This window comes from Mesoplodon densirostris, chromosome 2 (assembly GCF_025265405.1).
Source record: "Mesoplodon densirostris isolate mMesDen1 chromosome 2, mMesDen1 primary haplotype, whole genome shotgun sequence".
Classification (NCBI taxonomy): Eukaryota; Metazoa; Chordata; class Mammalia; order Artiodactyla; family Ziphiidae; genus Mesoplodon; species Mesoplodon densirostris.
Window position 1 is genome coordinate 618,981 of NC_082662.1, and position 13,960 is coordinate 632,940.

The 13,960-nt window shown below is 56.2% G+C and overlaps 1 protein-coding gene across 1 annotated transcript; it reads right to left on the minus strand.

Annotated features, from left to right (window-relative positions):
- Positions 1-9,241: 9,241 nt before the first annotated feature.
- Positions 9,242-11,351, minus strand: FNDC10 (fibronectin type III domain containing 10). Its single transcript, XM_060079271.1, has one exon. The coding sequence runs from the start codon at positions 11,349-11,351 to the stop codon at positions 10,656-10,658; it is 696 nt and encodes a 231-aa protein (XP_059935254.1). The 3' UTR covers positions 9,242-10,655.
- Positions 11,352-13,960: the final 2,609 nt, after the last annotated feature.

Consider the following 13,960-nt stretch of genomic DNA (forward strand, 5'->3'; position numbering starts at 1 on the left):
TGAGGGCATCTTCCCCCACTCCCCGCACCCTGCTCTCTGTGTATTTGAATATATGCAGAACATAAGTCCAGGAAGACATACACTGAAATTTGGCAGTGGGAAAGACGGCATTTATTTTTATTTATTTTAATTAATTAATTAATTATATTTATTTATTTTTGGCTGTGTTGGGTCTTCGTTGCTGCAGGCGGGCTTCCTCTAGTTGTGGCGAGCGGGGGCTACTTTTCATTGCGGTGCCTGGGCTTCTCATTGCGATGGCTTTTCTTGTGGTGGAGCACGGGCTCTAGAGCACAGGCTCAGTAGTTGTGGCGCACGGGCTTCGTTGCTCCGCGGCATGTGGGATCCTCCCGGACCAGGACTCAAACCCGTGTCCCCTGCCTTGGCAGGCAGACCCTCAACCACTGCGCCACCAGGGAAGCCCCGGAAAGAGGGCATTTATGGGTGGTAGGGTTTAACAGTGCTTTGAATGCCCGTTATACTTTTTTGAATTCCTTAACTTTGTATTTTATGATGAACATGTATTTTCTCTTACCCCCACCACAAATAATAGCGCTGTTTACATTTTGAAAGGAAGGCCCCCTCCATGGCTTCCCCAGTATGTGCTCCTGAATTCAAAGACATTACGGTCTAACGGTACCGGTGCAATACCGAGCTCTCCTACCTCACCTCTCCCTGCTTCTTGTTTAGAACTTAAGGGACCACCAGCTGAAAACTGTCCCATGCCTTTTGTACCTCTGCGTATGCCACCCCCATACCTCAGGTCTTTGTCCAGGCACTGAGATTCAGATAGATATCACCAGCTTCAAGCAAGCTTACCTGCGCCCTCCTCTTCTCCCGCTGGCCTTTCTCTGCTCCCAGTACCACACCCTCAACTTACTCTTACAGTTCTGAGCACTGTTAGCATCCTGTGCATCTCTGCCCCCCTGAATTCATAGACTCTGAGCTCCCAAAGGCTAGGGCCTCCACTTCCAGCCCAGATGGCTTTGCTGCCTTATGTGCAGTGCATTTAGAAACGTTCCTCTAGAGGCACTCACTGAGTGCTCTTCGGGCAGGTACATGAGGGAGAAGGTGCCCAGGTGGGTGTCAGTGCCCTCTGTGCACTGTCTGCGCTTATGCCACCAGCATCTCATGAAGTTTACATTTTCATCATGGTGTGGGAACCCCAAGCTGAAATATAACTAGTCTTGGGAACTTCCCTGGTGGCGCAGTGGTTAAGAATCCGCCTGCCAGTGCAGGCGACACGGGTTCGAGCCCTGGTCCAGGAAGATCCCTCATGCCTCAGAGCAAACAAGCCCGTGCGCTACAACTACTGAGCCTGCGAGCCACAGCTACTGAGCTCACGCGCGATAACTACTGAAGCCCGGGTGCCTAAAGCCCGTGCTCCACAACAAGAGAAGCCACCGCAATGAGAAGCCTGTGCACCACAACGAAGAGTAGCCCCCCTCCCCACAGCTAGAGAAAGCCTGCGTGCAGCAACAAAGACCCAACGCAGCCAATAAATTAATTAATTAAATTTATTTTTTAAAAAAAGCAACAAGATAGTATTTATCACCTTCAAAAGTTTCTTCATATCCCTTTGTAATTCCTTCCTTCCACCTGACCCCCATCTCACCAGGTGACCACTGAGCTGCTTCCTGTTGTATAGATTAGTTTGTAATTTTTAGAATTTTATATAAATGGAATCATAGAGTACTTTTTTTTTGGGGGGGTGGGGGGGTCTGGTTTCTGTCACTCAGCATAATCATTTTTAAATTCACCCATAATGTTGCATGTATAAATAGTTCATTTCTGTTGCTGAGAAGTATGCCGTTATATGGATATACCCCATTTTGTTTATCTATTAACCTGTTGATAGACATCTGGATTGTTTCCAGCTTCTAGCTATTACAAATAAGGCTGCTGTGAACATGCATGAATGAGTCTTTTTTTTTTTGGCTGCATTGGGTCTTCATTGCTGTGCGTGGGCTTTCCCTAGTTGTGGCGAGCAGGGGCTACTCTTCGTTGTGGTGCGCAGGCTTCTCGTCGCAGTGGCTTCTTTTGTTGCAGAGCACGGGCTCTAGGCATGCAGGCTTCAGTAGTTGTGGCTCACGGGCTCAGTACTTGTGGCTCTCAGGCTCTAGAGTGCAGGCTCAGTAGTTGTGGCGTACGCGCTTAGTTGCTCCACAGCATGTGGGATCTTCCCGGACCAGGGCTCGAACCCGTGTCCCCTGCACTGGCAGGAGGATTCTTAACCACTGCGCCACCAGGGAAGACCCCATGAATGAGTCTTTGTATGGACGTATTCTTTCATTTCTCTTGGCTTAATGCTTGGGTGTAGGATGATTGGATCATATGTTTAGATGTATGTTTAACTTTTTAAGAAACTGCTGCTAAATTGTTTACAAAGCGATGTACTATTTTTTTTTCCTTCATATTTTCTTGGCCATGCCACGCCACACGTGGGATCTTAGTTCCCCGACCAGGGATCGAACCTGCACCCCTTGCATTGGAAGCATGGAGTCTTACTGCCAAGGAAGTCCCGTGGATGCATTATTTTACATTCCCATGAGCAGTGTTCCAGGTTCTCCACATCCTTGCCAGCATTTGATGTGATTAGTCTTTTCAGTTTTAGACATTTTTAGATGAGGTATCTCAGTGTTTTTAATGTGTATTTACCTAGTGACTAATGAAATGGAGCATAATTTCGGGTGCTTATTTGCCGTCACTACGTCTTCTTTGCTGAGATGTCCAAATCATTTGTGCATTTATCATTGTGTTGTTATTAAGTTTATGTATATATATTCCACATATGTGATTTATAGATATTTCCTCCCTGTGGTTCGTCTTGTTCTCTTATCAATGTCTTTTGAAGGACAAAAGTTCTTAAGTTTGATAAAGTACAATTTACCAACTTGTTCTCTTATACATTGCACTAAAATATCTGATATGAAAAATATACTGGGTGGGTTTAATGGTAGATTAGACATTGAAGAAGAGAAGGTTAGTGAAATTGAAGACATACAAATAAAAAGTATAAATGAAACAGAAAAGCGAAACAAAATGAAAGAGAAAAAATAAACAGAGCATCAGTGAGCTGTGGGGCAACCTCCAGCAGCTGATACATGTGTAATCGGTGCCCCGGGGGTGGGTTTGCACTCTGGCTGGTTGTCAGAGACACTGCTCCTAGCCCTGCTTGAACTCTGGGGAGTCTTGCCTCTAATCCTGTTTGTTGGCTCCTTTCTTGGCCTGGTGATTCCCTCACACACACACTAGTCAGTCCTAAGCTATAGATCTTCACATCTTCTTTCTTATTCTGTGTTCTGCCCCCCAAACTCCAGCCATCTTGGCCTCTCTGGCCTCCCAGATCCATCCACTCAACTCGGGACAATACTGGGCTCTGCCTGAGTCCCTCCTCCTTGCTCTGCATGCTGAAAATCCTCCAGACAGTAAGCTGGAGCAGTCACAGAACTCAATTCATTTCTTTCCTTTCTCTCAGAGGTCATGGCCCTTCATTGCATTATAGCCAATGTATTTGGAACTGTTGTTTCACATATTTTGTATGATTTTTTAGTTGTTTCAGGTGAAAGGGTAATTCTGGTCCCTGTTACTTCATCTTGGCTGGAATCAGAAGTCTCACTAAGTTCACTTTAAAGCAGTGAAGTGTGGGATTTCCCTGGTGGTCCAGTGGGTAAGACTCTGTGCTCCCAGTGCAGGGGGCCCAGGTTCAATCCCTGGTCAGGGAACTAGATCCTGCATGCCGCAACCAAGGGGTCCACATGCCACAACTGAAAAAAAAGATCCCACATGCCACAACGAAGATCCTGCATACTGCAACTAAGACCTGGTGCAGCCTAAATAAATAAACAAACAAACAAATATTTTTTTAAATATACATATAAATTTTAAATAAAGAGAGTGCAATGTGGAAACTCACCCTACAGATGTTAAGGTTATAATAATAAAGATAATGTGGTACCACTGTATGAAAAGACAAACAGACCAATAGAATACAATAGCCCATAAATAGACTGATGCACCTGTGGGGTTGTGGTGTACGATATGGGGCCACCACATACTGGAAAAGGATGGATTGTTTCTGCAGACTGGATTGGGGAAATCGGCTCAGTGTGCTGATATAAAAAGTTGGATCCCTACCTCACACCATATACAATGTGACCTCTAGACAGCTAAATATGAAAAGTAAAGTCATAAAGCCAGTCGAAAAAAATATTCTCATGGGGAATATTTATGTATTCTCTGGGTGTGCAAGGATTGCTTAAGACCAAAAAAAAAAAATGCATACAACATACAGGAAAAAAAAGATAGGTCTGATGATGTCATCAAAATTAAGGATTTGTTTTCAACAAAGGACACTGTTAACAATGTTCACAGTATAGGAGAAGGGGGGCTTCCCTGGTGGCGCAGTAATTAAGAGTCTGCCTGCCAGTGCAGGGGACATGGGTTTGAGTCCCGGTCTGGGAAGATCCCATATGCTGCAGAGCAGCAAAGCCTGTGCGCCACAACTACTGAGCCTGCACTCTAGAGCCCGTGAACCACAACTACTGAGCCTGCACTCTAGAGCCCTTGAGCCACAACTACTGAGCCCGCACACCTAGAGCCCGTGCTCCGCAGCAAGAGGAGCCACTGCAACGAGAAGCCCGCACACCACAATGAAGAGTAGCCCCCACTAGCCGCACTAGAGAAAGCCCGTGCACAGCAATGAAGACCCAGCGCAGCCATAAATTAATTAATTAAAAAATAAATAGTCAAAGGTATGTATCTAGAACTGTGCTGTTCAGTACAGCCCCACTAAATATATACGGCTATTTAAACTTACGTTTAAATTAATTAAAACTTAAGATGTGGTTTCTTGGTTATACTAGTCACATTTTAAGTCCTCAATAGCCACAATGACTAGTAGATACTGACTAGACTAGTGACCACTGTGAATCGTGTTTCTCAAAAGAATATGTTGATATCCTAACCCCTGGTACCTGTGGATGTGCCCTTATTTGAAAATAGGAGTCTTTGCAGATGGAATACAATTAAATTGTAATGGATTAGGGGACTTCCCTGGTGGTGCAGTGGTTAGGACTCCGTGCTCTCAATGCAGGGGGCCCGGGTTTGATCCCTGGTCAGGGAACTAGATCCCACATGCATGCCGCAACTAAGAGTTCACATGCCACAACTAAGGAGCTGGGGAGCCACAACTAAGACCTGGTGTAACCAAATAAATAGATAAGTAAATAAAATACTTAAAAATTATAATGGATTAGAGTGGGCAATAATACAGTGAGTGGTGTCTTTATAAGAGAAAGGAGACGGAAATTCAGACACAGAGGCTCAGAGGAGACAGACAGGAGGAGGCTATAACAGGGGTGTCCTTGGAGATTGGAGTGATGTGTCCACTAGCCAGGGAGCCCCAAAGATTGCCGGCCACACCAGACACTGGAGAGAGGTGTGAAACGGGCGTGAAACTTTCCCTCAGAGCCTCCGGAAGGAGCCACCTCTGGCCACACCTTGATTTTGGACCTCTGGCCTCCAGAACCATGAGAAAATAAATTTCTGTTGTTCTAAGACACCCAGTTTGTGGTTTTGTTACAGCAGCCCCAGGAAACTAATACAGCACAGATAACATTTTCATAATTTCAGAAAGTCCTATTGGACAGCACTGAGTATTTGTGGATCTCTTGAAAATCAAGAGGAAAAAGCCACAGCAATGGGAAAAATGTACAAAAATTATGAATAAGCAGTTATTCAGCAGGGAAATTCAAATGGCTAATAGGAATAGTAAGTGGTGTGCAGCCTGTCCAGTGATCAGAAGAAAGCAAATTAAAATCAAATCCAGTTACTGCTACACAGCCAACAGATGGGCAAAGGCTACAAAACTGAACAATACACAGTATTTGTGAGAAGTTGCGGAAGTAGAAACCTACCTGCCCTGATGGCGGGAGTGTTGACTGCTTTGGCCATTAAGGACAAGCTGATAATATTGGTGGTTAGGTACACACACCGCTAAGATCCACTGCCCCTCACCTAGAGAAATCCTCACACGCGTCCCCGAGGAGTGTGGATGAGCGTTTTCATGGCCACACTGTGATCAGCATTGCAGCTACCCGTGTTCCCTCAGGGCTGAGGACAAGTCGGCCTGGTGGACACACACTAGAAATTGCATGCAGTGAACAGAAACAATTAAAAATTTGTGCATTCTGCAACATGGATAAATCTCCAAGACACGGTGTTGAGTAAAAATTAAAAACAAGACCAGCAGCACAGCATCGGAGTGGTTGCCCTGAGGGAAGAAGGGAACAGGCATGGGGAGAATTTGTCGCACTGGACTCCCAACTGAGCTGGACAGAGACACCTGGGACAAAGGAAGGAAAGAGTCCAGATAAAAGTGGGGGCGGGGACGGAAAGGCAGATCCCAGACGTGTGAGGCCACGTAATGAACGCAGCGGTTAACAGCAGAGCTGGGGAGTTCTGAACGCTATCCCAGCCCACCCCCTCCCCACCTAAGAGCGAGGGAAACCCAGCTTCGTTACGTGTGACCAAGGGGACGGAGCAGGGAGTGACTCCCAACCAGACTCTGCATCAGGAAAAAAGAAAAGAAGGTGCTGCCATCTCTGTAGGTAGAGAAGACAAGCCAGAAAGGCATGCCCCCAAAACAGGTAGACATTTTAACTGAATACTTCATCATAAGCTCAACAGAGTTAGGAAAACGATGAAACTTAAGAAAGAACACCCTGCATCAGAAATGGAGGGAACATTTTGCTGAGGTCATTAGAAAAAACGAAAGTTTGAAAAGACAGCCGATACAGCCTAGAAATGAAATAACAGATCTCTAAAGGAGGGGGGATATCTGGGACCTTGAAAGAAAGGCAGTGTGTGTGGCCCTTGGGCTCCTGACTTCAGAAGGTGCAGCCTGACCCCACCCTGGGATGTGGACGCTTCCTCCCCTCTTGGCCAGCGCTTGCTGGGGTCACGCTTCCAGTCCCCAGAGAGATGCGGCTGGAGGAGGCTCTGGGTGTCAGGGACCCAGGACTCTCTAGACTCAGGCTGAAGTGGCCAAACTGCCCATCCCCCAGGCCAGGGTCTCCAGCAGCTCCCTGGCTGTCCCTGTAGACCAGCTCCAACAGCCCATTCCCCCAATCCTGAGATCACCAGGGAAACACCAGCCCCACAGCCCTGCCCCAGTGGAGGAATGTTTCCTCCATTGCACCTGATGCTGCCTGCGCGTTCGTGTGTCCGCCCCCACCCCCTGGCTTAGCGGCCCCTGGGAGTGTGAGGTCCTCACGAACCAGCGCTGATGAAACCAGCTTCTCCTAGGAGGCCGAGGCCTGAATGTCGGGGGCACCGGGGGAGTTAGCAGCTGCCCTGGGGGCCGTGGGGAGGGGCCTGAGCAGGCCAGCCGGCCCGCATCTTACCTCCGGTGTCACGGTTGGGGCCCCAGAGCCTGCCGCACAGGGCATTGGGCACAGAATGATCGGGAACCCCTCCTGCAGGCTGAGCGAGGAACGCAAGCTGTGGGTCAGCTTTGAGGAGTGAGCAGGGAGGGTGTTCGGTGGTGGAATTTCAAGGACCTCAGGATTCCGAGCAGGGTCAGGCTAGGGATGCAGCCGTGGGCGGGGGTTGTCTCGGCCTGGACGCACATCAAGTCGTGGCATAGACAGGAACAAGCACGGACCACTTACTCTTCGCCCGGCTGATCTCACATAAGCCTTCAAACAAGCCTCAGAGTTAGGTCCTATGACTGTCTCCACTTCACAGACAAGGAGACTGAGGCACTGAAAGGCCGCATGGCTCTTAAAAGGCAGGGCCAGGCCGACAGCCCAGGCAACCCTTCAGTGGTTTAGAATCAGAGCAGTTCTTTCTACTCCACGTCAGAAAATCATAAGCTTAAGGAAGTTACCTTCAGGCACCATGAGAAAGACGAAGTCTTGACTGAGGAACAAGGCATCCGGACCCCCACCTCCAGGGCACAGGGAAGCCGCACATCTACCCACCAGCCAAGAGTCAGAGAGAGCGCGACCGGGGGTGGGGGTGGGGCCTCCTCCAGGACGTGGTGGGGATGGAGGACTGGGGGCTCAGTAGGGGAGAAGCCTGGGTGTCCCCTGTGCCCCCAGGAGAATGGAAGGGCCACCTGGGGAAGGAGCAGTTTTCAGGGGTGGCAATGGTTCAGAAGCAGAAGTGCTCCTCGTGGACACCAGCTCCATGCCGTCTCCCAGGCCAGGGCTCCCCAACTGGACCCTGCTGGGCTGGACACTGGGCCTCCAAGAAGCCCTTGAAGAGAGCCCTGAAGAGGCATCTCTGCAGCAGAGGGCTGCGGGTCAGTGCTGACCAGCCTCAAGGATCGGCGGGTAGGACAGGCCTGTGGCTCTAGCTGGCATGAGCCCAACCAGGGCCACAGACAGGGCCCCAAATCAGGTGCAGGGCTGGGGGAAGGGCCCAGGGCAGGCCTCCAAGAACTTCACGGTGGCCGGTTGTGAACCCAGCTGCACACAGGAGATAGAGGATGGACAGCAGGGCACCAGCCCCACCCTTGTGGAAGACACCTGAGCACCTGTCACGGGTGGCCTAGAGCTGCAAGAGGAAAAGGTCCCCCAGGGAGCCAGGCTGGAGGAATTGGAACCCCTTGCACTCCTGCTGGCTGTCTAGACACTTCACTGCACCCCGCCCCCTTGGCGGGAGGGGGGATGAGTCACTCCTCAGAGCATGGCCCGCCCCCAGCTGTTTGCCCCTCAGGGTCACAGCCGGCTCCAGGATCTCAAGGTCGGCCTAGCCCAGGTAGGGGAGGCCCAGGAGGGAATGCAGGGGGTGACGCAGTGTGCGCCACACACAGGGGCTCCAGGTCCGTCCTCTGGCCCCCACCCCCCAGCTCTAGCACCGCATGGGGAGGCCCAGGCCGGGAGGGGACCTTCTGGAGCCGCCTGTCACAGCTCAAGCGGGTCATCCCTGAGGCGGGGGCTATTTCCAACTGCAGCAAGTGCCGCTCCCCACCCCCACCCCACAGAGCAGGCCCGGGAGAAGATGCTTGTCCAAGCTCTGAGGACGGACAGGCCAGCTGAGAGACACCCTGCCTGTCCCTCTGCCACAAGCCGCAAGGGCAGGGTGCCTGTGCTCCCGGCCTGGACTAACCCCACGTGACCTGGCAAAGGGTCCAGGGCCAACCACTGGGCTGACGCCTGAGGAGCTGGGGAAAAGGGGTTCAGCTCTCCCCCTCGCCCTTCTCTCCCCCCTCCCAAATAAGTACACAAGGCGGTGGTTTTGGTCTAAGAATGATGGGCATTTAGACACTGGCGCCGGGCTCACGCCTGACCAGTGCCACGCCGGGGCAGGCAGAGCAAGGACAGAGAGGTAGGGAGTGGGCGCTGCGGGGGCACCAGCCAGGCTGCTGGGGTGAGGGTCGCTGGTGGCTGCTGGGGGAGGGGGTTAGCCACGGTGACTCCAGACGTGCCGGGTCCAGGACAGCCACCGTCAGGGGCTCACGCAGAGCCGGGCCAGCCACGTTTCGCCCCTCCCAGGGCCCAGCATCGTCAGGGGGCTGGCACAGGAGGGAACCTCGGCCAAAATGCTCAGGTCAGCCCGGAGAGGGGCAAGGCCAGCCTTCAGTCCACGGCGAGCGGGTAGGTGGGCAGGGGGCAGCACCCAGCCAGATCCGGGGCAGCTGGCCACTGGCTTGGGGATGGGGTGGCGTGGTGCTGTCCGTCATGCCGTGGTTGAGGCTTGGGATCCAGATCACAGTGGAAGGTCCAGCTGGGCAAGTTGGCATCTATACTTCACCTTCTGGATACGGCACTGCTCTTTCAGACCAGGCCTCGTGTTCCCAGCCACCTGCCCCCAGTCACCATGGAAAGTCCTCACCAGACACACAAAAGGAAGGGGAGGGAGCCCAGCCCTGGTGAACTACCAGCTTCCCCCGAGGTCAGGGAACACTCACCCCCGGAAACAGCTGGACGCTGGGCCGCCTGCTAAGTCATGGCTCCCAACTTGTCAAATGCCCACATAGGGAAACACCGCAGGACGCTTCTTACCCAAACTGGATGCTCCTGCGAAGCTTGAAGGGAGGGTCCCCAGGGGGGCTCTGGCCAGAAGCACGCACAAGCTGCCAGTATCGGGGCCACAGACCCTCTTGGACAGCACTGGAAGGGTGGCTGGCTCCCGCAGTGGGCCCGAGATACTAAGGCACGAAGCTACCTAAGCCCATTGGGGTGGGGCGGGGAGAGGACAGGCTCCAAGTGGCCCCCTTGAGTTGGAAAAGCACACAGTGACCAAGCCATGACGACAGCCTGTTTTTTTCCAACTCGGCACAGGCTGGAGGCGCAGGGTGACGGCCCGGGGGTGCCAATGGCTCTTGCGAGAAGGGTCTCTGTGCTCTGACGGTCCCCCCCAAGGGCTCTGGAGAGCGGGGAGAGCCCTGCACGCGGCTGGCATCTCCGCTCAGGCCCAAGGGCCAGTCCCGAGCTGGAGTTTGGGAGGCGGCTGCTCAGCTGTAAAGGTCGTGCGGTGATTCCAAGGCCCTGCGAAGGGCCGGCCGGTGCCCCATCTATCTCCAGCAAGCCCTGCGTGGAGATCCTAAGGAGGGAGCAAGAGCGGGGAGGGGAGAGCGGGCCAAGGGCCTGGGGCCTCCCGCACCCTAGTCGGGCAGGCAGAGCCCGGGCTGGCGGGCGCCTCGCTCTTCAGGGCTGCCTTCGCAGGCCCGGGCGCCCGAAAGCCGGGTGCATGAGGTTCTCCGTGATGTAGGCCACGAGCAGGCAGATGACCACGAGCATGACGCAGATGGAGCCGCCCACCGCCGTCATGGCCACAACGATCTCCCGCATGCCGGCCGGCTCGGCGGCGAACTCCACGCACTCGGCGGACGCGGCGGGCTCCGGGACGACAGCGGGCTCCGGGGCGACGGCGGGCTCGGCGCGCAGCGGCAGCGACTGCAGGCACAGGCGGTAGCGCACGCCGTCGTGCACGTCGGGCAGCAGGTAGTCGCGGCAGGAGGCGCCGAGCAGCACGCGCTCGCACGGGAAGCGCGTGTAGGCGCCGCGCCACGAGCAGTTGAGCGCGAAGGCGCGCACGCGGCGCGCCTCGGCCGGCGCCAGGCGCCACTGCAATAGCACGCTGCGGTTGCGCAGGACGCTGGCGCGCAGCGAGCGGCCGGCCGAGGCGTGCGCCGCGCAGGCGGGCGCCTGGCAGCGGAAGCCGCGCGCCGGGCTGCGGAAGCACAGACGCCCGCCGCCCGCCTCGGGGCCCTCGGGCAGCACCTTGTAGGGACACCAGGGCGCGTCGGCCGACGGCTCCCAGCCCGGCGGCGTCGGGGCGGCCGCGGCGCAGGGCGGCGGCGCGCAGGCGGCCAGCAGCAGCAGCAGCAGTGGAGCGCGCATCCTGCGGCTGGGCCGGGCGGCGGCGGGGCGCGGGCTCGGGGGCACACGGGCGCGGGCAGTGGGTCACGCCGGCCGCGCCGCCGCTCCCCGCGCTCGCCCGGCTCGCCGCGCCCTCCGCCGCCGCCCGCTCCGACCCGCCCCCGCGCCCCGTGCGCGCTCGGACCCGGCGCGGCGGCGGAGGCGGGGCCACCCCGCGCCCCGCCCCCCTTAACCCTCGCCGGGCCGCGGCCCCCCCGGAGGGCGGATCTCGAAGGAGAGGGGGCGGCCGCGCAGGTGGGGAGGGGGTCGGCGCCGCCGGGGCGACTGTGCTCCTCGGTGCCTCGGCCTCTCGCCGTGTGAGTGCCCTTCGGAACCCTGACCTTTCCCCGCCCCTGCCAGGCTTTTTCCGGGCTTTCCCGTGGGCCGCGGCGGGCTGGGGTCTCGAGTCGTGGCACCCGGGGGCAGCTCCGCGGCTCTCCTTGGCCACACCTGGCAAGGATGCCGTGCCTCCAGATGGTGGGGAGCAGCGGCCTGGAGCGAGCGCGCGCGGCTCCACGCCGCCCCATCCCAGACCCGCGGTGGGGACCGGCAAAGAAAGGGTCCCATCTGCGGTGACCTGGAGGGGGTGAGGACGGAAACTCCTTCGCCCTCAGGGCTTCTGCTCCTTTAGAGGTGGACAGCGCCGACCTGGGAGGGGCGCCAGAGAGATGAGACTTCCTCTGCTGAAAACTATTCACTCCGCACCAAAGAGGGAGCTACAGGGTGGACCACTCTCGGCTCTAATTAATCCTTCCCCCGCCTCCCCGCAGCTATGGCCCTGGGGCAGCACTCCGGATCGCCCGGGAAGAGGGTCAGGGCCGGACAAAGGGAACAGCCCCGCCACAAGCCCACCTGGTGCAGCGGGTGGGCATCACTACCCGGGGAAGGAGGGACACATACCTTCCCCCACTCCGGTGTCCAGGAGCTCTGAGACCGTAGGCCCTCCATCCCCTCCAGCCTAACCGTCCCGTGCTCAAGACACCTCTCCAGGGCCAGGGGACACCTAGCCAGGCCTGTCCGACGTGACCGTGTGAAGTAGGAGCACATCATGGGCGGGGAGGACAGGAGGGGTCCCTGGCACCTGTCCTGTGGACTGTAGTCTCCCGGCAGCCACTTCCAGGTGCTGTTCTCATCTGGGGGAGAGAGAGGAGGGACTAGGTGGGCTGCAACACTCAGAGTCCTTGGTCCGCATACACCCACACAAGGAGCACCCCACCTCCACCCCCGCCTCACTATTTCCTGGTCGTCCCCCCAAATTCCAGGTCAGCACCAGATCGCAAGCCCTCTACCAGAGCCTGAAGCCAAGGGTCAGCGGCCCCCTACCCAGACCCAGCACACCGGCCAGAAAACCCTGCCCCCATCACCAGGCCTCTCCATCTCCTTGAGACCCCAAACAGGGTCTCCCCCGACCGCTGCACCTAGTGGGGGAGGGCTGGGGGCGAAGGTTTGGAGAGAGGCACCCCTGGCCCCGCCCCTGGCTTCTACCCGCTCCCCAGGCAGGGAGGGCCCTGGGCTCAGACTCCTGCCCAGCTCTGTGGGGGACTCAGGGGGCAGAAAGTGACGGTGATCCACGGACCCCGCGTCTTCACCCCGAGCTCCCTGGGGCCTCGACCAGCTTGTTCACACCGGTTTCCCGGGGAAGCTGAGGTCGCTGCGGCCGCTCTGCCCAAGGGGTAGGGACGGGACAGTGGTCAGAGGGGGCCATGCTCTACGGTGGCCCAGGTCTCCACTGCCAGGTCTTCTGGGCCAGAGAGCAGCCAGGTGACCATTCCACCTGCCCACTCCAGAGAGGAGCTGGGCAGAAAAGGGACTGTTCAGAGCTTTTGCAGCTGGTGGGGGGTAGGGGAGAGAATCCTGTTAGATCCAGCCTGAGGCCTCCCTGCGGAGCCTGATGCCCATGCCCTTAGCCTGTTCTGGGGCTGGGGGCTTACCAGTGCTGAGCTTTTCCTGGTCTGGCAGCTCCTGGCTAGGTGGAAGGGCCAGGCATGGGGTTGCCAGCTCTGCTGCTCCCCCACCTGGGCATTTTCTCTGTGCAGGGCATCTTTGGGCAAAGAGCAGGTGAGGGTAGGGGGAGGGCTGCGCCCTACGTGTCCCTGTGCAGGATGTGTTGAGCTGCCGCAGGATTGGGGAAGGCAGATGTGAGAAAGCTCTGCTTCCCAGCTGAGGGTTCTGGGCTGGTGAAGCAAACTGTCCCCAGAGATCACAGGGGACCCCACCCTTCACCCCACATCAGGCCCCATACCCACCTCTGCAGCTGCCCCTGCCAGTGGCCAGCGGGGTCTCCGTCTGTTGTCCTCCGAAGGCCCAGTACCAGGGCTTAGCTCTGTGGAGGGGCTGGAGCCCCCTCTGCCACCAGCCACAGCCTCTGAGGAACGTGGATGGATTCTGGGCCCCTTCCCCTGGCCCCGTAGAGACAGCCCATCTCAGATCCTGGATCTACCAGCCCTGAGATCGCCCAGCCAGAGCCCCCTGACAGCTCCCTGCCCAGAAGTAGGAGCTAATGGGGTTTGCAGGAGCATCTGGGGCTGCCCCATTAAGGGAAGGTGAGGAGGAAGTCAAGGTCAGTACCCACCTTCCCCAGGTAGCCGAGT

Excerpts from the sequence above, each read along its gene's own strand:
- FNDC10 (XM_060079271.1), bottom strand. The coding sequence starts at position 11,351 with ATGCGCGCTCCACTGCTGCTGCTGCTGCTGGCCGCCTGCGCGCCGCCG.